At 40.1% G+C, this 25374-nt stretch overlaps 1 protein-coding gene across 2 annotated transcripts in view; it reads left to right on the forward strand.

The window, feature by feature from the left end:
- The window catches only part of adkb (adenosine kinase b), a 436023-nt gene that overhangs the window by 63093 nt on the left and 347556 nt on the right, over positions 1 to 25374 (forward strand). For both annotated transcript variants that reach the window (XM_034193559.1, XM_034193560.1), the window contains exon 4: positions 13858 to 13936. In XM_034193559.1, the coding sequence (XP_034049450.1) occupies positions 13858 to 13936 (79 nt within the window). The remainder of the gene's footprint in view (positions 1 to 13857; positions 13937 to 25374) is intronic.

Raw genomic sequence — 25374 nt, forward strand, 5'->3', positions numbered from 1 at the left:
GATTGGTCAGGTGCGCTCAGCCAGTCAGACACCAAAGTGAAGGAAAACACTTGAGGTCTCAGGAGCTGGATTGTACACTCCTGTTTTATTACTTCTGATTACATTTTTAAAATGACCATAAATATTTATCGGATAATTATGAACTTTGTTACACAAGTAAGTTGCTCATAAGGACAAGGGACACAACTGTACAGTGATGTCTGGCTGTCAGCAGCCCATCTTATTTTTGTCAAAATGAACTTCTCAAATGAGTAATGCACATTTGAGCAGCTTTTGTTGCCATCAAGTGCGTGATGTGAGCATTTCAGGGCTTCTGGTACAATTCCTACTTAAACTCAAAATTCTGTTTAAAAAAAAAAAAAAAAAAAAAAAAAAGCATTTATAAATGTCAGAAATGCAAGATTTTGTTTTTTGTTTTTTTGGGGCATGCGGAGCTTTGACCGCCCAGTTTTAATGTATAAAAATGTAAACTTTGACAGTTGAATGCTTGAGTTTTAAGATACGAAGATTTGCCGGAGTGATGGAATTTCTCCTGAAAAGCACAACTTGCTGTTGGGGGGAAAAAAAACTCTAAGTTTTTAAAATTTATTTTTAATAAATAAAGCCCACACTTGAGGGATCAGTGATGCAAAGTATTGCAATACAGCAGCATTATCATGATACCTTTATCATGAGGTCATTGCCAGGACCCAATCCAACTGACTACAACCCTTGTCCATGTTGTGCTTTATTTTTCACTTCATTATTTGGTGTGTAAATGGAAAAATTAAATTGGGCATAGCCTAAATTAATTTGTACAATGCACTTTGGACAGTGCACCATAGATCATGAACATAGGGGCATAAAGGTGCCCTGACACTTGCACGACTTTGATCTGCGCGCTTGCACGCACTTCGTCATGACGATCTCACCCACTGTGTTCCCAGCTGAATGCCATGCTTTGTTCCAGTGAACGTTGCGCTTTGTGTCGCTGGATGCTGCGTATATAAAACAATTATTTTGTAGCGGATTAACCATTTTCTCTGAGTTTGGCTGTTAAAAAGGCCTTGAATCGCTTTCGGAATCACAGAGGAGCGTTTCATCTGCCACTTTTTTTCCTCTCTCTCTCTTGTGCGCTTAATGTTGCGGAGTAATGTTTATATTGTAATGGCTTGGTAAAACAGCTGCACGTTCATTCTTTCTTATGAGCAGCTGTAAAAGTACATTCATGATAGATTTCACATCTCGTTATAATCGTTCAGAAAAGTTGCGCTGTGATGTGGTGCGCTGATGCAAGCACTCGCACGCAATTTTTAAAAAAAATTTTTTGTGCAATGTTCATGTAATTCATGCGTGATGGAGTTTTAAACATTTCAAAATTTTCTTTGTGCACTGGCACGAAGCTGCACAAAGCTTATGAGTTTACTCTCCTGCATGGCAGAGTATGTGCGAGTGCGCAAATCGAAGTCATGCAAGTGTCAGGGCACTTTAGTAATCAAACCTGCACGCCAGAAATGGGGGTGGGAGTGTTAACATAAACAGTGCCCCTTGGGAATGTACGCAAGCATTTTCTGCACAACTTCTCAGATACTCTTATGATGAAATGCACCACCGGTGGGATTGGTAAGTTGCACCTCAAAATATTTCCGGTATCATTGGAGTTATATCCCTGATTTAAATACACTTATAAAAGGACAGCCTTCCATGTCCAGTTCGAGGAGGAGAGCAGAGGACCCCCTAATGTGGTGTATCATCTCAACTGCAGTTAGCTGATTTACCTTAAGCCCCAGAGTGGACATGTTTTTATTGCCAAAGGGAGGCTGTTTGTGTGAACGATGTGGAAAATACACATTATTCATGTTCTCAGTTCCCCAGATAAAGACTATCTTGCAGTGTAGCCCGGCTTTGCATAGCTAAGCTGGAGTATTGAATCAGTTGATGTTTGCAATGGCACTATGATAGAAATGCATTAAAAAAAGATAGAAGCCTTCTCAGTATTTGACTGTAAACCCACAGGTATTCTATTGGTTTATGTTTGAAAACTCTGCAATTGTTTGCTTCCTGTCCTCCATCATGCCATTTTTCTCACCTCGTGTTTATCCTTACACTCATTCTAAAGTTGGGAGTATGGCTCAGACCCCAAACATTTAATCAGATGCGGCGCCTCTCGAAACACCCTAACTCAGTACAGGTATTGTTACGCCAGGAAACGGTAAAAGTTGTTTTTGTAATTGTTCTGAAAACATCGCAGATGACATGGAAAGACGTGCCCATCTGTTAAATGAAAGCTGAAGAATCTTTGTGCGGGGCTTTGAGGAGGCCGTTCATGTTCCTTATAAATTACTTTCACTGCTCATCTTGCTTTAATACAGTAAAGCTAACGACAACCACATGTGGACAATGTTCCTCTTTTGCTTTTGACATTTAGACCTTAAGTGCCTCTTTTAAAAACCCAGCAACATTTGTGGTCAGGAATCCTATTTAACAAAATCCAGCATTTGCTTGGTGCTTCTTTTCTTCAGCTCTTTCTTTTCTGTATAAATAACTTCCACCTGGAATGTCGCGGATGAAGCAAGGTTAAAAACAAACTGGTAAACAGTTTTTGGGGTTAACACACTACAGACTTTTAAATAACAAACAAATAAAATGTGAATGTTATACAATAAATCCGCTGTCTTAGCTCATGAAAGTATGAGGTGAAATAGTGTATTGCCACAGCAGGATCTAATGCTCACACTGTACTTTTTTTGTTTTCTTTTTAATGCAAACACAGTATTTTACTGTATGGTTGAGACGTTGAAGCTAACCAGTGACCTAAGGGGACCACTGGATATTTTGGGTACAAGGTCTCTTTAAAGAATCCTTGGCTACCACTGGAATGACTGTCAAATGAGCGGTTGTTTGTAGAGTCACTCTAATATATTGGTTGGCCAATAATATCAGCTGATATTGGCATACCGTGCACCATACCTTGGGGGTGGTGAGCCCCGTATTTAAAAAAGGGGACCAGAGAGTGTGTGCCAATTACACGGCATCACACTACTCATCCTCCCTGGTAAAGTTTACTCTAGCGTGCTGGAAATTAGGGTTCGGCTGATAGTCAAACCTCAGATTGAAAAAGAACAATGCGGGTTCCATCCTGGTTGTGGAAAAATTGATCAGCTCTTGACTCTCACAAGGGTCCTGGAGGGGGCCTGGAACTATGCCCATCCAGTCTGTATGCGTTTTGTGGACTTGGGGAAGGTGTATGATTGGCTACACCGGGAGGTGCTGTGGTAGTTTGGAGTGAGGGGGTCCCTTCTCAGGCCATCCAGTCTGTGTGCTCACAAAGCGAGAGCTGTGTTTGTGTTCTTGACAGTAAGTCAGACTCATTTCCAGTGGGGATGGCTTCCGCCAAAGCTGCACCTTATCACCAATCCTGTTTGTGATATTCATGGACAGGATATCGAGGCGCAGTCAGGGAGAGGAGGGTCTTCAGTTTGGTGGGCTCAGAGTCTTATTGCTGCTTTTTGCAGATGATGTGGTCCTGTTGGCTTCATCGGCCTGTGACCTCCAGCACTCACTGGATCGTTTCACAGCAGAGTGTGAAGCGGCTGGGATGAGGATCAGCACCTCTAAATCTGAGGCCATGGTTCTCAGCAGGAAACCAATGGATTGCCTACTACGGGTAGGGAATGAGGTCTTGCCCCAAGTGAAGGCATTCAAGTACCTCGGGGTCTTGTTCATGAGTGAGGGGACAATTAAGCGTGAGATCGTACAGAGAATCAGCAAAGCAGGAGCGGTATTGCATTCGCTCTACCGTACTGTTGTGATGAAGAGGGAGCTGAGTCAAAAGGCGAAGCTCTCGATCTACTGGTCAATCTTCGTTCCTACTTTCACCTATGGTCATGAGGATTGGGTTATGACGTAAAGAACTATTAGGAGGGTGGCTGGTGTCTCCCTTAGAGATGGGGTGAGGAGGTTGGAGTAGAGTCGCTGCTCCTTCGTGTTGAAAGGAGACTGCTGAGGTGGTTCGGGCATTTGGTAAGAATGCCCCCTGGGCACCTCTCCAGAGAGGTGTTCCAGGCCCTTCCAGCTGGGAGGAGACCCCGGGGAAGACCCAGGACTTGGGGTAGAGATTATATCTCCACACTGGCCAAGGAAAGCCTCTGTATCCCCCAATCAGAGGTGGCCCGGAAAAGGGACGTTTGAGGTCCCCTGCTGGAGCTGTTGCCCCCGCGACCTGATCCCAAATAAGCAGTTGAGGATGTATGTATATGCATACAACATATCTTTATCTCCATTATTTTTGTTAATGTGAAAACTTTATTTTACTGAATACACAATGCAAAAAACAAAACACTCTGGCTGTTGGAAATGATGTCATTTGTCCAGCAGAGGGTGATTAATAGCATTGTTTCAATGCCATCAAGTGTGACTGGGACCCTTTGGTCAAGCTACTAAAGACAGAGGCATAACAAGAGACAAATGACAAGTGGTCACAATGTCGACAGCTAGGCGGGGCCAAATAAATGAGAACTCTATTATATGTAAATGGTGAGCAGTGCAACATGGCAATTGCCAGCCCAAGTGTCCTGTCGCAATTGAGTCTTTTTTTGGGGGGGACCTCTTCCTTGTAGAAATATTCACTGCTTAATAAGGTGCATTTTATCAGCCAATGTAGTTAAATTTGATTCAGTCATCTATCACTGCTGCATTTAAGAATGGCTGTTTGCGATGATGATGTGGTATTGTTAGTTACGCTGATTTTCCAGATTCTACAACAAACACTAAAATGTGAATGAAGTTCTTACTTTCATACTTTTGCACCAGGAAACGTCACGTTATGAAACCTAGTCCTTACTGTGGAAAGCGTATTGATGGTCCAGGAGGATGTCTGTGGTGAAGTGGGATGTTCTGTTATTTTTTTCTTGGTCTTGTTTTAACCGTGGCTGAATTTTGAAGACATTTGGAAACATTCTTTTTTTCTATCACAACCTTTTGAAATGCTAATCTCTTGCATTTCCGTGAAGCTTGAAACGTATATTTTATGTACAGTTGTATGCAAAAGTTTGGGGACCCCTGATAATTTTCATGATTTTCCTTTATAAATCATTGGTTGTCTGGATCAGAAATTTCAGTTAAATATATCATATAGCAGATGAACACACTATTTGAGAAGTGAAATGAACTTTCTAGTATTTACAGAAAGTGTGCAGTAATTATTTAAACAAAATTGGGCAGGTGCATAAATTTGGGCACCCTTGTCATTTTATTGATTTGAATACATTTAGCACTAATTATTAGAACACAAAATTGGTTTGGTAAGCTCATTGACCCTTGACCTCCTTACACAGGTGAATCCAATCATGAGAAAGGGTGTTTAAGGTGGCCATTTGTTTCCCCTCTTTGCATCTCTTCTCATTAGTGGCAACATGGGAGCCTCTAAGCAACTCTAAAATGACCTGAACACAAAGATTGTTTACCATCATGGTTTAGTGGAAGGATACAAAAAGCTATCTCAGAGAATTCAGTTGTCAGTTTCCACTGTGAGGAACATAGTGAGGAAATGGAAGACTGTAGGCACAGTACTAGTTAAGGCCCGAAGTGGCAGGCCAAGAAAAATCTCAGATAAGCTGAAGCGAAGGATGGTGAGAACAGTCATAGTCAACCCACAGACCTGCTTCAAAGACCTACAACATGATCTTGCTGCAGATAGTGTCTCTGTGCATCATTCAACTATACAGCGCACTTTGCACAAAGAGATGCTGTAATACAGAGGAAGCCTTTTCTGTGTACACGCCACAAACAGAGTCTCTTGAGGTATGCCAAAGCACATTTGGACAAGCCAGCTTCATTTTGGAATAAGGTGCTATGGACTGATGAAACTAAAATTGACTTATTTGGACATAACAAAGGGCGTTATGCATTGCTGAAAAACACAACATTCCAAGAAAAACACTTGCTACCTCAGTAAAATTTGGAGGTGGTTCCATCATGCTGTGTGACCAGTGCAGGTACTGGGAATCTTGTTAAAGCTGAGGGTCATATGGGTTCCAGTCATGGGCGCAATTTGGTGGGGGATAGGGGAGACATGTCCCCCTCCCCCACCTTCTGACATATATGTGTGTACTTGAAACATGCTATGTTAGTTTTATGTGCAAAACCATGTCAGTCTTATGTGCAAAACCATGTCAGTCTTATGTGCAAAACCATGTCAGAATAGTATCTTTGTTTCTGCAAGTTTGTATTTTTAGCAGCATTGACTTGTTTACAACACCTGTTTCTCGTTTGTCACATTCAGAATTTTCTGGGACTGCATTTGCCCAGATTTGAAACCAAAAATAGTTGCTTCTAGGGACAAGTGTCTATACATAAGTATCAATGGACCATATGCTAATTTACTAAATTCTGAAAGTTAGAAAAGGAAATCAGAAAAGCTATCTGGGACCTCTGAAAGCCCATCTGCATTATTGCTTGATCTCCAAAATCAGTCTATGCAAGCGAAATTATGTTCAGTATGAGTGTTGTCATTAGTGCCACTTCGAAAATTAAATTCATGGTAAGTAATTTATCCTAAACCTATGATCTGTTGTTTTTTTCCAAACTTATGCAAAACAAATCTTGAGGAAAAAAATACAGTATGCGATAGTTAATAATTATTAAGAGCCTGTTCTTTCATATTTATGAATACATTTTACCACATTGCAGATGTTTTTTTTTTTATGAAAACTCAACCTATCATTCTTTTTCAGTTCTACACATGTGGTGATACATTATTTACACCAGGATGTTAATAAAATCAGTGCTGGCTATTCTCAGAATAAAGTACTTATAACCACAGTTTCAAATTGCATAAGTCAAATGGTGTCCATTTTATGGTCTTCTCAAAACATTAAAATTACTCTTCTGGATACTCAGAATGCATCTGAGCTTATCTAGAAACTGTTGGCTTCTGGGGGCCTAAAGTGGCCCCCAGACCCCCGCCCTATGGGCTTCAGCTCTGTGGTCCTCGCACTTTGTCCCCCCCAATTTCTAGTTCTAAATTGCACCCTTGATACCAGTCAATATCAGCAGATTTTTGAGAACAATGTTCATGAATCAGTGACAAAGTTGAAGTTGTGCCGGGGCTGGATCTTTCATCAAGAAACGACCCTCAAAATCTACTAAGGCATTCATGCAGAGGAACAAGTACAATGTTCTGGAATGGCTATCAGTCCCCAGACTTGAATATTATTGAAAACCTGTGGTGTGATTTTTAAGCGGGCTGTCCATGCTTGGAAACCAACAAACCTGAGATGTTTTGTAACTAAGAATGGTCCAAAATACCTTCAACCAGAATCCAGACTGTCATTGGAAGTTGTAGGAAGCGTTTAGAGGCTGTAATTTCTGCAAAAGGAGGATCTACTAAAAACTGTTTTTTTGCTGTTGGGGTGCCCAGATTTATGCACCTGCCTAATTTTGTTCAAATAATTATTGCACACTTTCTGTAAATCCTATAAACTTAATTTCACTTCACAAATATCACTGTTTGTCTGCTATATGATATATTTAACTGAAATTGCTGATCCAAACAACCAGTGATTTATAAAGGAAAATCATGGAAATAATGAGGGGTGCCCAAAGCTTTGCATATAACTGTGTTCTTTCATTGAGTGAGGCCTAACCCACCACAGGAGTCCATCACTACAGCATACAACTGTAGTTTCCAGAAGCACCACAGTTACACCAAAGCTATGCTTCAGGTATGCTACTGGGTCTACAGTTGTTTTCCAGTACATGGCACGTTACATCATCAAACCATTCAGTAGCCAGGAGTCTTACTTCACCAAACCATTGGCTGGATCACATTCATGGGACACCCTGATCTTTAAATGCCAGTTTTCAGTTATAGACTGTGATTCATATCTGCAAAAGGGAGATTGGCGCTTTATCCAGTTGCCATAATTGTTGCAATACATCAGTCTTGCTCAAAGCCGGATCTATGCAGATCAGTGAGGAATTCTCATATTGTGTCCTTGTTTGAAAGTTAAAGTTATGATTGCCTTAAGGGTAGTATTTTTGAGTTAAAATAAGTCTTTTAGGCCTAAGGTCATCATGATTCATGTTATTTTGATGTATTTGTTTCTGTTCCCAAAGTGATCTTTTTTGTTGTCACGATATATGATTGGTCACACAGTGAAACGGCTGATGCACATGACTCTGATTCATTGGATTCATTCTTTATTGTTTGTGACAGAAGCAACATGTTGATAGTATTGTTGGACAAACACACAAGCGCTCTCTGACCAGGTTTTGGTTAAGATTTGCCAAAGTCTGAACTGTCTGTACTTCGGCCATGAAACTCGAACAAACGATCTGTCCTGAAGGACTCCTGGTATTGTAGAGGAACTGGTATTCAGACTCACAGACATTTCTAGGCTTCCTTGTTTTACCCAAAAATGGTCAGTCAAGGTCAGCACCCTTTGAACTTGCATGAGAGGGTTGTGACATGAACTTTTGTCCCACCAAATCCGATGCAGCTCTGTATTCAATTTTCTACGTCAACCCAGAGTGCCCAGGAGGAGCCGAAAGATGAACAGCAGCAACAAAACGGCATCATCTTGGTCACTTATTCTGGCTTTGCGTAATCGTGCAAAAAGGTCCATGGATGGGCTCGTGCCTGGAACGGAACCCATTGTTGTAGCTGCTGCCCCGAGGTGGCGAAACCTAAATGTATTTGTACAAGGCTAAACAGAACTCTCCCAGGATATTAAGTGATTTATAGAAGCTACTGTAGTTATTAACCTGATAATCTGTGATGAACATTTTTTTATACAGAACCCAAGTTGGGGCCAAATGACTGAAAACTTTGCTTGTGGAAATGACTTGGAAAGTGACATTGTTTCATGTTTGGAAGTTCTGTTTTTATAGTTTGGATGCTCTGAGACTACTCTTAAACTGATTTCATGCTGCTTCAGTGTTTGTATATATAAGTCCATTGATTAGCTCATTTGAGTTTCAAAATGGTGATGAATGTTAAGCATCTGATATAAATTATAATTTTTTTTTTTTTTTTTTTTTTAACCTGCTGGCTTTTTTAATCCTTTTCTCTTGCATCTTTCAAAGGTAAAGGCATTGTTTGGGTGGTTATACTGTCTTAGCATGCCACGCGTGAACAACTATGCTAGCGACTTGGGGGAAAATGGCACTTTTGTGTTAATTTTAGTATGTTTGCATTTGGGTGGAGAAGGAAATCTGCACAATATTTTAATATTTTCTGTGAAATGAAAATCAAATTGTCAGTTTTGAACTCATTTGCTTATAGATAAGGTGAAAAGATTGTAATACCGCTTTTATTCAGCAGAGGGCATAATCTATTTATTGTTGACCTTATCAGAATATTATTACACATCACCTCTCTTTAAAGCAGACAAAAGAAAAAAATGACTGATCACACAGATGATTTCTTCAGAAATCAAATTCAGCGCAGATGAAATTGGACTTTATGGCATCAGCTAGAAAGTGACAAAAATGAGTCTTTATTTGTATGTGAAACTACTGATATTTATCAGATATTTGGAGAGTTACACCGTAAACCACCGTGAATGAGCTCCACGGAGCAGATCACACGATGTTTCACCAAATAGATGATTTGTCAGCAGCAAATGATAAAGTTAAAGAAGGAATGCAGTGCACGAGTTGAAGTTCAATTAGTCAACAGCTAGTTTGATAACTGATTGTCTGAGCTACTTTGTCAGTGACAAATGTCATTTAAAGAGGTCATGATGAGCCCTGAGAAGCTGTAACTGGCAATGCTTTATTTATTTTTTTGACACTTAATGTGTAAACAAAAAGAGGGTCAATGGAGCGGTCATGTAATCTGTGGGGATTCTACACTTATGTGTTTATTATTTTAAATCTGTTACTGCTTGAGAATGATCTCTCTACATTTGATATTCATAATTACTGCATTTACTTGTGTGACAAAGTAAATGCAGACGTACAGTACTGTGCAAATATTTTCACCCTAAAAGACTAAAATCACAAAATATTGAATGAGAAACATTTCTAAATATAAATCACTTTTCATATTAAAAATTCTTAATTACTTTTGCTAGAAAGATAATTATTTGGTCTCACTTGTCAGCAGCATGTGATTTTCACTAAAAATAGTAATATGTTTATCACTTGGACATGCTCGACTTGTAGCTGAGACTAGGGGCCCTTTCTTTACGATCTGTAGCGTGCAGAGCTCAAGTACATTTGGGGCATGTCCAACTCCACTTTGCTATTTGTAGAGTGCATAATCTGAGTGTAAAATTTGGCACAGAGGGAAAAGGAGTTGTTTTTAGTCAACTAACTAAGGGTTGGGGTGCAGCAGTAACACAAAAACCACAATACAGTACATTTGCCAAACCGTGAGCTGTGTACGACTCATTAAAAAAGAGGTCTTAAACATAATTATATTGTCATGTTTAGGTAATTTTAATTAATTAATTTTTTTCCGTGTACAGTATTTAGCACAGTGCTTTAATTTTCCCTCTAAATATTTTATTTTACAAACTATATTTTGGCATTTTGAATGGGTTATCTATTAAAGAGTAAAAACTGAAGGAAATCAATTATAAGGCCTGAAAAAAGTTTCTGTAGGAAGTATTCTAGCCAAAAGTCAAGTGGGAGGGGGGGAGTGTTGGCTTTTTAAATATTTGAACACACTGGACTCATCGAGAGGATTTAGTACTGCGACAATGGACTGATGCAGAAGGTGGCAGCAATGCAACAGTAAGGATGCCGGCTGCCGTTAAATGCCATAGAAGAAGAAACGGTGCACTTGGATTTTAACCACAGGGTGGAGAGGAGCACATTTTGTGTCAAAATAAAGCCATAATGTAAATAAATAATAATGATAATTATGTATATATATGTGTGTGTGTGTTTTATGTGTGTGTTAGCGGTTTTATATGAAAAATTAAATGGTACATGGAAACAAATTTTGATGGAAATCCGTATACAAATGGAGGTTTTGAAGGACAGACACGCCACGGAGGGGGCCATCTTGGAAGTACTAATGTAACAATGTCAAAATAAAGGTTTCATTTCAAATTAAACGTTTTGAAAATTAGTCCCCAGAATGTTCATAATAAAGGATGCACATCATCGTGCCATGTACAAGCCATATATGAAAGCTGGGGTCCATCTGATAAAATAGATGCAAGCCACATACCCACATACATTTCTTCCTTTAGATAGATAGATATAATGGGCCTCATGTATCAACGTTGCGCACTTGTGGTGTAAATTTACGGTGTAAATCTGAAGTACACCAAAGTTGCCGTGACATGTATCAAGCAGTGCGCACCTGCCTATTTCCAGCGTACCGCCCGACGTGACCTTGATAAATGCAGCGGGTGAAAACAATCGTAATTATAATAAACACGCCCATAAATATTCAGACTCCGCTTCAGACACACCCTCATTTTACGACATGGAAGCCAGGAAGACGGCAAAGAAAAAGAACTCCACCAATCACGACGCGTACCAATAGAGCGTCAAAAGCGGCCGTCGTATTATTTGTAGTATAATCAAAAAAGTGTTACAGTGGTCCCTCATTTATCGCGGGAGTTACGTTCTAAAAATAGCCCGCAAAAAGCGAAGTCCGTGACGTAGTCAGCGTTATTTTTTTTACAATTATTATAGACGTTTTAAAGCTGTAAATCCACTTTATACACTTTTCTCAATCAGGCATGAACATTTTCTCACTTTTCTCTCGTGTGAAAACACTCTCAAAGTTCAAACCTTAGTAAAAAAAATAAGACCAACCTGTTTTCAGGCCCAAACATTTGTTTGAGAAATAAAAATAGAACGTTTTCCTATAATTAATTATGATGGCTTTTAGAACTAACGAATTTAATTTTAACGATCAACCTACAAGGTTGGACACATAAGAAATTGTTAATAGTGACTGACCAGTATTTCACAGTTCCTCTGATCGCGCCTCTTCATCCTGACGCCGCGCCTTTTTCCACTGAGTCAAACCTTGCTGCAGGTGTCTTTTTCCGAGTGAAGAACACAGTTATGGGTAGTTGTTGGGGCTCTTTTTTTTTTTCTTCTGGGCGAGAAGATTCTTATAAACAGACACGCAGACCACAATGCACTGTTAAACAAAAAAAAAAAAAAGCATGCAAAATTGGACTAAGAAAATCCGCAAAACTGCGAGGCCGCGAAAGGTGAACCGCGTTATAGCGAGGGACCACTGTATTCTCTTTTCACGTCAATAAATCTTGACATGTGGATATTTGCTCGCTCAATTAATAAGACACGCCTAATTTTTCAGATTTCTTTATTTTTAAAATGTATTTCTTTATTTTATTGTAACAAACGAATGGAGAAGACAAAACCTGATTGCAGCACGGGCGAAGGGAATGACTACAGTTGTAATTATCAATTTCATTGTCTAAAACGATCACACCACATAAGGTTAAGCTTAGCGCTGCTCTGGCTCCAGGCTCGAAGTCTGGAGAAAAAGGCGAGCAGCGCTTTCTTTGCAGTCAGTGTTGTGGCCACGGATCGTGCTCGAGACCAACAATCCCGCAAAAGCGGGGTTTGTATTAATTATGTAGTATAATCAAGAAAGTGTTATTTATTTAACATATATGCATTGATTTGTATAATGGCGCTGTTTATCATGTTGATCATTTTCATTTTTATGTGGATTCCAGTGTTGGTTCATTTTGGTGTATAATTTACACCACCTCTCAACCCGGTGTATATATTCAGCGCACCGTACGCCAACGACCACATTGATAAATGCCAAGTAGCGCAGCCATTTTGGCGTACACCCCATATACGCTCAAATATCGCCGTACGCAACGTTGATACATGAGGCCCAATGTACTTACATTGAACCTACTAAATAAAATCATGCATGCGTGCATGCAACCACACACGCTTTTAATATAAAGATGATATACCGCCCCCTGTTGGATTGGCATGCGAGTTCAGAATATAAATAACATCTATTGTTCAGTGTTGTTACTTAATATCCATAGTTTCTCCTAAAATATTATTCCTATCAACGTTCTGTTTTGACAGCATTCATCCTTGACCCAAAGTACATAAACATCTCAAACCGCAAATTTCAACTTTCTGCAGTTTGTCCATGTTTGAAATTGCACACTCGCACGCACATAATTATTTTTACACAGCCACAAACAGAGACGGTGGCAGAAGACATCAAATGCACTATCCTTCTCACTCATGGTAATGGCAACATGATGCTTCACTAGTAAGTCCCTTTGGCTGCTCCCTTGTTTGCACTCGGGGTCGCCACAGCAAATCCAAGGTGGCTCTGCAAGTTGATTTGGCACAGGTTTTACGATGCTTCACTAAACTGACTAAACCAATTGAACTGCAAAAACACAACAAATCAATAACACTAACACTGTTGAACTAACATGAACCACAATAATATTTAAAACCCCAAAACCCTGAACTCCCATGGCGCATTGCAGCACAACAGCCATTGTTCACTATTGTTAGCAAATATTGCTAATTTCTCAAAAATTATTAGTCCTACCAACTTTCCATTTTTGCAGCGTTCATCCTCGACCCAAAATACATAAGCACACCAAATGGCAAATGTCAGCTCTCCCCAGTTTCTCTGTGATCGAACCCATACGCACGCACGCAAACAGAGCCACTTGGCTATTATAATATAGATGAATGTGACTAGTTTGGCGTGGCGGTGTTGTGAGCTTGATCAGATGTCTATTTTGATGATGATTTCATTCTTAGTTTTAATTTTGTGGCATTTGCTAACCCAACATGTCTGCCTCTTATGTGAAAGTATCTGGGTAGCTACCCTTAAGCATTATCAGTAGTTCTGATCTTTGACAGCCATTGTTCTTTTTATTTCAGGTTTGAAGAACTTGTCAAGAGGAACAAAGTTGAATATCATGCTGGTGGTTCCACCCAGAACTCTGTGAAAATTGCCCAGGTTAGTTTTTTTTTTTCTCCTCTCTAGCCTTGTGCAGTGTCCCTGAATGTATTTTGAATATCTGTTGGTGTGCCTGTAACCTTCGATCTGTTAGCTCTGCAGCTCTGAGAATACAGGGCATAGCTTCACTGTGCGCACACGCGGGTGACACATTAGTTTCAGGTGGTGTGAATTCATCAGACCTGCCGTGGAAAGAGAACACCAGGGAGGTTGGATAATATTTGCAGTGTTATGTAGTTGGCCTAATTTCCTGTGACATATCAAACATCAATTAGAGAGAATTACAAGTAGATGCAATTAACGTCACCACAAATTACATCAAACAAATGCTGATCTTCTCCCTGGAAGATTTAAACGTCTAAAAGAAACCAGTGGTTGTCCAAATCTAAAATGTCAATCTAAACTCGATTTCTCCCCCCTCCACCTACTTTATTTTTGTTATTATTATTTTTTGTTTCTCAACTGACGGCAGGAAAATGTGTGAATTTGACATGCAGTGATTAGCTGCTGATAAGGCTTTGGTCTGCTCACAATCAACAAAGAAAAAGCATCCAGCTGAACAATAATTCTCTTTCAAGGAGAAATGAGTGCAGAAGGTAATTGAGAGGCTGATGTTTGTGAAAGCACAGACGCTTTCTTGTGTGTGGGTTTTGATTTGTTCTTGTCAGTTTGTGTTTGCACACACACACAAACACACCCGTGCGCGCTCACACACGTACATGTGTGGGTGCGTGTGCATATATCTGTGTACTTAGCACAAGATGAATACAGAGAAGGGAAGGGAAACGCAAGCAGGCCCTCAGCCTGCCGCCATCTTCATACTTTGGAGACAGTAAACATCGTCTAAAAAGAGACGGGGAGCCGTGCACCTCCATGCAAACACTCTTTAATTATGAAGATCAGAAGCCTTTGCATAAACCTCACTTACTCTCAGACATTAGCTGCCTACTTAATTTTGTTCTTTTAGCAACAACTTCACAACTCCCCCGCAAATGTTTAACCGGCTGCTTACCTTGAACCCACTGTCCTCGGCACGTCCCCTCGAAAGTGCAGTAAGCGAATCGATGGATTAGACAAATGAATCCGACGCCTCAGGATTAATGCCATAACACAAAAACATTAAGTGCTCTCAGCTTGTAACTCGCCACATGAAGAAAAGATCTTACAATGAGGAAAAACTGGTTAAAACAGAGAAATTTGATGCACCAGATCAATTGTAAAGGCATTGTTGTTACCCCACGCTCCAGTGGGGCTGTAGGGTGTTGGAATTGTTAGCATGTACAGTGCATCCGGAAAGTATTCACAGCATTTCACCTTTGTAACATTTTATGTTGCAGCCTTATGCCCTGGTCACACAGCAATAGCGATAGCTGGATGATGGGTAAAAAGTCAAAAATCGCCGAGAAAAGTGGACGAAAGATCCCAGACTTTTCCCATCACAGAAAAGCCGGTGAATCAAGGGAACTCAAACAACTCTAACAGAACTTAAAACAAAATTTGTTGACGTCTGCAAAGATTTCAACATAGGATTGAACGAAACAAAACCGAAACTAACGAAAGAAAAACGAAGTGAACATAGAGCTTGATGCTTTAAATGAAATCAAAATGAAACATTCATGATCACGTGACCGAAAGTGGGTATAAAACTGAGTGCAGGTGGCGCAGCTGGATCCATGGCCTTGTCTGCCATCTCAGTCGTGGTCTCTTTCACCACCACTGCCGGCCCTGCAGGTATATGTTGACCATGAGTTTGTCATTGTTGACTTAGGCCTGAAGAACAGCCATCTTGTACTCATCGATAAGGCGGGCCGGCTTGTCGTCATGTTGGGGATCGTTGCCATCCATGGCATCAGCCATGGGGAACTGCCTGTGTCAGACGAAGGCTACTCCCAAAGATACACAGGCTAGTCACAAATGGTTAAAATGTGCATAAATAGTTAAAGTAGTTGATAAAAAGTTCTTAACGCTGTTGTTTCTGTATGAAAATCTTGCTTTTTCGTCCCAAGAATGAATGATTCATTAGCGATACAAGGGTGTTTCGTTCAGCTTGTCGATGCTTTAAGCCCCGTTTACACATAAACGGTAAGAGCTCCCGGAAGCGTCCCGGAAGAGTTTTTGGCCGTCTTTAGGATCACACGCCGTTGTTAACACCGGCACTAGGGGGCGTGGCTTAGTTCCAGCTTTACCAGGAATCGTGGAAAAATTATTCAACATGTCGAATAATTCCGGGAGCACTCCTGGAGAATTCGCGTTACGACGGAGACAACGCGAACAACGGCGTTTGATACTTTTTAATCACCGTTTCATCCTGCCCCTTCCTGTAGTGCCGCAGTTTACACCGCCGTAATTGGCGGTCAGCGTTGTATCCCTAATCAACGGCGTGTAAAACGGCGATAGAGCCACATTGGCGTCCTCAAGGGCGTTTTAACCGGCGACAGAGGCAGACAAAACGGCGGCGCTAGTGGACAGTACACCGTTCTAAACGCCACCTCGCAGTTAACGGCGTTACAAACGGCCGATAGGCGGCGGTCAATATAAAAACGCTAGCGCGCTGCATGCAGGCCTCTCACTCGCGGCCAGCTCCTGATTTTTGCAGAGAAGCTCCAGTATGCCTCCTAAAAGAAAATTGGCAGCGGCAAGGACTTACCAAGAGGTCTGGTTCAGAAGCAGAGGGTAGCCCTGTGGTGGAGACAGAGCAACAAGTTCAGGAGGGGAAAAGGAGAAGAAAAGGCTGAGTATGATCTCCCTCCCCCTGCAGTGACAGAGGCATGTATTCCTGCTGCTTCAGCCTATTTATACTTTGGGGGCGGTGCCTATATGCAAAAGTTCCTGGAGTAACGCAGGATTTGCTTGGATAAATCCAGCGGTACACAGGGCATTATCGGCGGCAGCAGAACACCGCCGTTCTCACGGGCGTCTTAACCTGCGATTGTAAAGGATAGAACTGGGTATTAACCCCTGTTGCGTGACGTGTGCCGGATGCTACGGCGTCAAAACGCCACTTTATTCGGCGGATTTAGCGGCGTTTTAGCCGTGTATTTGCGGCTAGTACGGTGGTCAAAACGCTGGCGAAATGCTCCGCCCCTTTCCACCGCGAAAACAGCCGGAACTACCACGAACTTCGGTCTACGTACTACCCGCCGACAAAACCGTCTGTGTAAACCATGCTTTCATTATTCATTTGTTCAGATATTGTTGCATTTGTCAGCCTTTGTTCAGTACATCTGACTTGGAAGGTTGAATGAAGTTTGACGAAAGTCAAATGAAACGTTAACATTATGAAAGCTAAGCAAACAAAGCAAAACGAAATACAGACAAATTGAGGTTGTTGGTGGTATTCGTTCAAATTTTTCAAGTTTAAAAATTCTGATGTAGCGCCACCTGCAGGAACGAAGCTGAACGAAGGTTAAACAGTGTCTCCGAAAGTCAGAGAGAGTCTAGATTTCTTATGTCGTTTGGGCTTACTTGTCCTTCATTAGTGCCATGTGACCGGGGCTTTATGGGCCTTTCACACCGAATGCATTCAGGGCATTAAAACCAAGCTAGCACGCTCCGCCGGGAGTGTGCATTGCCGCTTGTCATTAGGCTGTCAAAGTTCAACCCAATCCAACTTTTGCCGCTCTGCGCTGTGACGTAGCTTTGCACGTCCAATAGAAACAAGGCATCAGGCCAAAACACAAAAGACGACAGAGTGCAGAAATGTGTGTCAGAGGAAAATCAGAGCTGCTAATTTATACACAGCAGTTTTCTCAAGAAATCCTTACAAATGTTTTTTTAAACCTCAAGATTAATTTTTGATTACTGTATATTTTGAAGTATTTTTTTTTTAGTTTTACGTTTGAAAACTTATTTAACAAATGTAAATAGTTTTTAATTTTAAAATAGTAATAGTAATAAAAATAGCTTTAAGTATTATGAAAAATTTAGAAATCTTTGTTCATCTGTAAATTAAAACCATAACTTATCTGTTGTTGTTATTTCCGATTAAATAATTTCTTCATTAACATTATAAGGAACCTTGGACATTTATTTTTAGACAAAATAAAATGGCATGAAAAGTAATGTGTACATTTTTAAGTCTGGTAGATTCATTCATCCATTCATATCTGCATTTCAACAAGGAAAAAAAAGACACCGTAAATAAATATAAATATTTATTATAAACACAACAGGAGATGATGTAATAATGACTGCAGTGTGTTTAATTAGATTTCTAAATGTGACATAAAAAAATCATATCATTTTTCAGTTTAGTCATTTCAACATTTAATTATGTCCTCATTGATTATGTGATTGCTTTTAATGTTCTGATCATTACAGAGTCATTACTAAAATATGAATTTGACTATTTGAGTTATTGTGAATGTTTTGAAATTATTATTAATAGGGATGGGGCTTCTTCTACCTGTCCAAGTGTCTTTTTGACTGAACTTTGACTTCACATTAAATGATTCATTCATTTGTTAAAATATAAAAGGAAACAGCTTTTTCAAATAATACAATAGTTGCTCTTTAAAGAGCCTTTGTTTTATTTAGAAGCGTAGCAGCAGATGTGAGTTTTGAGAGACGACAGGTGAGTTGGACCCTCAGGACATTTAACCAGATGAAGGTCTCCTCTGCAGCTTCATGGTGGAGTTTTTGATAGACACTTTCCTCACATTTTCAGGAGCAGAGATTTTCTCTTCCTTCTGGAATTCAGGTTTTGGTGTTCAGTGCCATCACTGGAAGTTCTGACGTGAATCTCTATTTACAAGGTTCTTTGCACAACAAATGTTGAAATGTTTCTGATGTGAGACAAGTGAAGAAATATATTTCTTAAAAAATAAAGAAATAGGAAACAGTGCTGTTCTATTTTCTTTAAGGTCGGATTACTAGATAGTTAAAAAAAAATTAAACTAAAAGTTATTTAAAGTTGCGACTTTTCTTGTAGTCAGAGTAGTAACAATTAAAGAACTGTAACTTTGTTCAATCGATTTTTACCAAATAATTTAAAATATCAAATGTTTACTCAGCTCAACTGAGTGATTCTGCAGCTAAAGGCTAAGCTAACGTTAGCCAATAAATTTTCATTGATGCACTATATCACATTTTATTTTCAATTACTCACCACAGACAAATTTGCAGAAGCTCTGTTGCTCAAACTGAGTGTATGTATATATCCAGAAATGAAGAATTTCGGTTTGAGGGTTTCTGCTCAATCACACCGGCTGCTGTGTCTTAACTCTGACACCGGCCGCTTCAGCTCAGCCCAGCCCAGCCTCACTCTGTCTGAACAGTCACTGAAAAAAGCTCCTCCTTGCAGGGTGATGTCCATCAGCTTTTTTCTTAGTATTGTAGTTATGACTGGCAGACTGTGTTTCGCTTTTTGCTGATGCATATCCAAGATGGAGATTGTCTAGATTGTTCACCGGGCCCTCGAAAAGCCAGATAGTAACGTAGAAACCTCCGCCCCACCTCTGTGCGCAGTTGCCACATTCAACGGGTTCAGTGCAGGTGAAGGCGTCAAAATGATCGACTGACGCATTCAATGTGGAAGGCCTTTTATTCCAACAAATGGAGTAAATTAATTTTTCCCCCTCAAAATTCTACTCGCAACACCTTATAATGACAACATGAAGAAAGTTTTTATTTTTGCAAATTTATTAAAAATAAACTAAGACATCACATGTACATAAGTATTCACAGGCTTTGCTCAATACTTTGTTGATGTACCTTTTGCAGCAATTACAGCCTCAAGTCTTCTTGAACATGATGTCACAAGCTTGGTGCACCTTTGTTTGGACAGTTTTGTCCATTCCTCTTTGCAGCATCTCTCAAGCTCCATCAGGTTGGATGGGGAGCGTCAGTGCACAGCCATTTTTAGATCTATCCAGAGATGTTCAATCAGATTCAGGTCTGGGCTCTGGCTGGGCCACTCAAGGACATTCACAGAGTTGTCCTGAAGCCACTCCTTTGATATCTTGGCTGTGTGCTTATGGTCATTGTCCTGCTGAAAGATGAACCGTCGCTCCAGTCTCAGACCAAGAACGCTCTGGACAAGGTTTTCTTCCAGGATGTCTCTGTACATTGCTGCATTCATATTTCTCTCAAACCTGACTAGTCTCCCAGTTTCGGCTGCTTAGCGCTGGTAACAATCTGAAGGTGGTGGCGTTTGTGGATGTTGTTGATGTATGGCTTTCGCTTTGCATGGTAGAGTTTTAACTTGCACTTGCAGATGTAGCAACGAACTGTGTTAACTGACAATGGTTTTCTGAAGTGTTCCTGAGCCCACGCAGTAAGATCCTTTACACAATGATGTTGGTTTTTAATGCAGTGCCGCCTGAGGCAGCGGTTAAAGGTCACGGGCATTCAGTGGTGGTTTTTGGCCTTGTCGCTTACATGTAGAAAGTTCTCCAGATTCTCTGAATCTTCTGATTATATTATGGACTGTAGATGCTGGAATCCCCAAATTCCTTGTAATTGAACGTTGAGAAACATTGTTCTTAAACTGTTGGACTATTTTTTTTTTTTTTTCACGGTTGTTCACAAAGGGGTGATCCTCACCCCATCTTTGCTTGTGAATGGCTGAGACTTTTGGGATGCTCCTTTTATACCAAATCATGACACTCACCTATTTCCAATTAGGTGTTCTTTGAGCATTCATCAACTTTCCCAGTCTTTTGTTGCCCCGTCCTAACTTTTTTGAAATGTGTTGCAGGCATCCATTTCAAAATGAACAAATATTTGCACTAAAAAAACGCCTATTAGTTTGAACATTAAATTATCTTGTCTTTGTGGTGTATTCAGTTGAATATAGGTTGAAGAGGATTTTTAAATCATTGCATTCTGTTTTTATTTACATTTTACACAACATAATTGGAATTGGGGTTGTAAGATATAGAAACATTAATGCTTATCTCAATCACCAAAATTCGTAATCAAATGTTGTGATGATGTCACCAAGATGTTATGAAATGACATCGTGACTTTCTGTGGCGGTAAACTCTTTCTGGATATTTCCACAACCAAGAGAAGTAATCTCAAGCTTATGTTGATCAGCTAATTGTTTGTCATTAAGTGGTACAAGTGATGTCATTGCGATGTCACTAAAACAACATGCAATTGTTACTGTAGTCGAATAAACACAGTTCCTTTATCATCACTGAAAGGGCTCAGCTAACGATGTCTGACTTATCAGTCTTTCTAGTACCATCCGACCTATATCTTGAAATGAGAATTGTAATCTGATCATCGCCCCTCCAGTGCATTTCATTTTGCTTGTCATATCCAGAAGACATGTCTGCCTCTGGATGGTTCGTTGATGCTGGGTGGATTATGGAAAATCGGAAGCAGGTGTGGCTGAATTTATATCTAGTTAGTTTGCCACCTGTTGGACATTGCCACATGGCTGCACAAAGTCCGACTATAGAAAGATATTTGTCTATTTATTTTATCTTTCTCTCTCAAACACTTTACTGGGGTGGACAGCTTTGGTATTTTTGGCAACATAATTACTATTTTACACTCCCGTGATTACCTTCATTTCCATGTAACTGTGTTTGTATGTTAGCAAGTTGATTTTGGTTGGGATTGGTCAACAGTCAAGGTCAAATTTCCAGCCAGATGATAATATGTTGAAAAAGTCCAGTTTTATAGAAATATGTTGCCATTTGCAACCTTACAGTCCTCAACCCCCCCTCCCCGCCCCCACTACCCACCGGCATTCCACCATTCTTGTCATTAAATTACTACTGTTTCAAAATAACATCACAGTAACTTCTTTGCCGTTCTTGAACAAACTTGGCGTACATAGTGGTTACAGCCATCAATGGCATCAGATTTGAAATTGCGATCCAGTTTTTGAACTGTTCAAAAATTTCAGCCACATTCTCGAAATTGCTAATAGTACACAGTACACAGTAATAATACAATAACATGCTTTTGGAGGGCGGTATGCATTTTCAGAGGCCTAACGTCCATGCCCAGTTGCCCAAAATGACAGCTATTCGCCCGAGTTAGATGAGGGCGAATAGCTGTTATTGAGGGCGACAGGATGGACGGAGGGACTCAGAAAAATGCATACCGCATGACAACAGCATGTTATTTGCATTATCACTTTTTACTGAGATACACAACACGTAACGCGTACATAAAAAGTTGGCTCACTTAACTTCTGCCTTGTCGCCTGGCGCGCGTGCTGCTGTTCAAATTCAGCAGTGCGCCCTCATCAAGCTGGCTGCTTGAGCTGCTGTTCATTGTCGTACTATCATGAGAAAATCATCCGGAATATCCATATTGGGATCAAAACACACTTCTCGCCTTTTCATCTTTTCTTCTGCGGACAGTTTTTTTTTTTTTTTCCCCCCTCTGCGGACAGTTCTTGGGCTGCACGCTATGACATCATTTGTTTACAAACAGTGGGCGGGTATAGCCAGATACCGTCAGTGTAAATCTATGATACTGGCCTAGCAACGCCCCGGTAAAGTGATAATAATGTCTGGTAACAACTTCAGTCATGTTTGAACTTCTATAAACTGGGTATTTGGAATAACTATGGCTGGAAACTTGTATGATCGTGCTCCACTGGAGTAAAAATTTGATACCAAAGCAGTGTTTGTTGCATTTTTTGTTCAGAGTTGACTAGCTTGATCATGTCTGGTGGAGGGCACAGCTCCTTTCTTTCATTTTGGGGCAGGTTGCCAGGTCTGCACTTTATAAGCCAACCTGTTTGGAGGCAAGCCGGATTAAGCCGTTTCATCCTGTGTTGCACTTTTTTGGATCATGTGTGATCGTAGTAGAACGGTGCCCTGTAAGATGGGTTTGGTTGCCTATTTTGCACAGTCTCCAGTGCACTCTGCAAACTGCACAACTAATAATTAATTGTAATTAATGCGTTGACTGTCTGCTGTCCCAATCATGTTTTCTTTCTGCCCCATTATATACATATCAAGTCTGACAGCAGAATTTAAAAATTTTGACATTTCTCTCTGTTGCACTACACATTTATAAAAATCAAAATCACAGTGAAGCCATTTTAGTGTTTGACCGTTGAATAATGTTGACATCAAAATGTAGTAAAATTGCATCTTTCTTCATGCTTTGCTCTTGAGCTTCACCTCTCTCCGTGTTGACAAAAGGCATTCTGCTTTCTAAAGAGCTGTAGATTTTATTTAGTAACAAGCTGAACCACATATAAAACTTTTATTACTATTAAAACCGTTGTTAAGAGTGTTGCAGCGGTTAAAGCAATTGGTCCAAAACTGGTTCCAGAATGGGTTGTAAGTCTGAAGACGTACTGTGGTTTTCACTGTTTAACACTAATTTGTGTCGAGGAGAGTCCATCAACAAAATCACCTGCTGATATGATGTGTAGGAATAAAAATCTGCTCCCTGCAGGCCCAGGGTGGGCATGAACAGCCAAGATGGTGCAGGTTTTCCTGACTACTGATCACCTCAACAGGTGATTTCACAGTTGAAAGACTTCAAGGCTGCATACCAATATGCACACTGGCTTACGATATAGTAAATAAAGAGCAATATGCACAGTCTGTAGGATGTCTGAATATTCAGGTCATCCAGGTATTGCTTTCCTCCCACAAAATGCATACTATCTCCATAATGTGCAGATGGACTACACGACGCTATCCCATGATGCAGCTGGAACATAATTGAAGATAACGCAAAGAAAATAACGGACATAAATGAAAAAGGTATAAGCGTCTGAGGGGCTGTGAGATTGTCCAGAGATGGGACGAAATCACCATCAAGTCACTCTCAAGTCATGAATCAGCAAGTCTCAAGTCATAATGACCACCAATTGTTTGTAAGATGACTTGGGACTTGCAGATTGATGACTTGAGACTTGACTTGACATTGACTTATTCCCATCTCTGGTACAAACACACAGCAGGAACAACTTAAAAAGTCTGCGGTTGCAAAATTTGAAATTGTCATGAAACACGAGTGTGCACATATGGGTCATCTATAAACAGACAGGTCAAATGACAGGTAAGATACCAGCAGTGTCGTGCATCCGAGTTCTGTCCCAGTTACCCGCTCACTTTAAGTGTGTATTGCAGTAATGGTGTGGTAATATGTACTATATTTTCCAGTGTGTAAGTCATTTTTTTTTTAAACTAGTTTAGAAGGTCCTGCAGTTGATACTTTGGTACTTGCATACAGAAAAATCACACATTTTGTATTAATAATAATGATGATGATTATAAGTATTTACATTGGATTTTTTCCCCCCCAGGAATCAAAGCACTAAACAAAATTAACTCCAATATTGAAAGCATAAATGCAAGTAATGAAGGTGCTGTCCAGTGACGCACAAAAAAATCCTAAAGTAAAGAGCTGATCTGGAAAAAAATGAGGCAATTTATACTCAGGTGCAACTTTTAGATTTTTTTTTTCCCCATTCATCTGCTGAGTATTTGGATGCAGTGTGAGTAGAGAGGAAGAGCTAATCTCTAAAGCAACCTGCCGAGGGGATCGGTTTTCAGAAAACTCCACTGTCTTGGTCTTTCATGCAAACCTGTCAGCCTGTACACATTTTTCATAGCAGTCATGCATTTTGACAAGTTGTCACGCAAAAGTACGCAAAGAAAGTTCAACTAAATTATTAGCTAGATGTGCTGAAAACACCTCTATGCCTGCCAATAAATAAAAGAAGAGTTAATCCAATCACAGTCTGGTATTGTATCCCCATAGTTAGTGTCCACAGCAAACAGTCCGCTAATAGTGTTTGCTAGCTGTTGTGGACCAACCATGTCTGTCATCTCTGAAAATTTATTTCCAATGTGCGATTAGTTGTACTAACCAACAATCTAAGAAGTCTGCACTCCAATATATCCATCTAGTAAAATTTTCATGTTATTTGTTTATATGTTAGCAGTTTTTGGTAGCGTGGTGATGTTCGTTATGCCACAGTTACTGAGGCAATAAGTAGGTGGTAACTGTTAATACCTGCACCCCAACCATGAAATCCACCGCCCAGAATGCAAAAATATTCATTAATGAAACACTGGAACAAAGGTTTAACTGTGAGATGGAGGCATTCTGAAGGTTTGCTGTAGGCAAATCTTCAATATTACAATATTAGAAAAAGTAGTACAATATTAGAAAAACTGTTTTTGAGTTATTTCAGATTTGCCTTTATTTGTTAAATTTATTTATTCATTGAACCGTTTGCTTCAGTTTTACTTTATATTAAGCAACTGTAAGTTGCATACTTTATTTCCAGGTGTACGCTCTTGAAAGGTTTTTTTTTTTTTTTTTTTTTCCTTCAAGGGCGTGCTTATAGTCAGAATTTCATTCAGTGAACCTTTTGTTGTTAGGGCTCGACCACAGCTACTGTAAGTGATTTTTCAACTTCAGGGACACGGTCACATTTTTTGACTATAACTAAATAGATTACTCGCCACATATATTGTGTTGTGTATATTTTCTGTTTTCAG

This window comes from Thalassophryne amazonica, chromosome 18 (assembly GCF_902500255.1).
Source record: "Thalassophryne amazonica chromosome 18, fThaAma1.1, whole genome shotgun sequence".
Lineage (NCBI taxonomy): Eukaryota > Metazoa > Chordata > Actinopteri > Batrachoidiformes > Batrachoididae > Thalassophryne > Thalassophryne amazonica.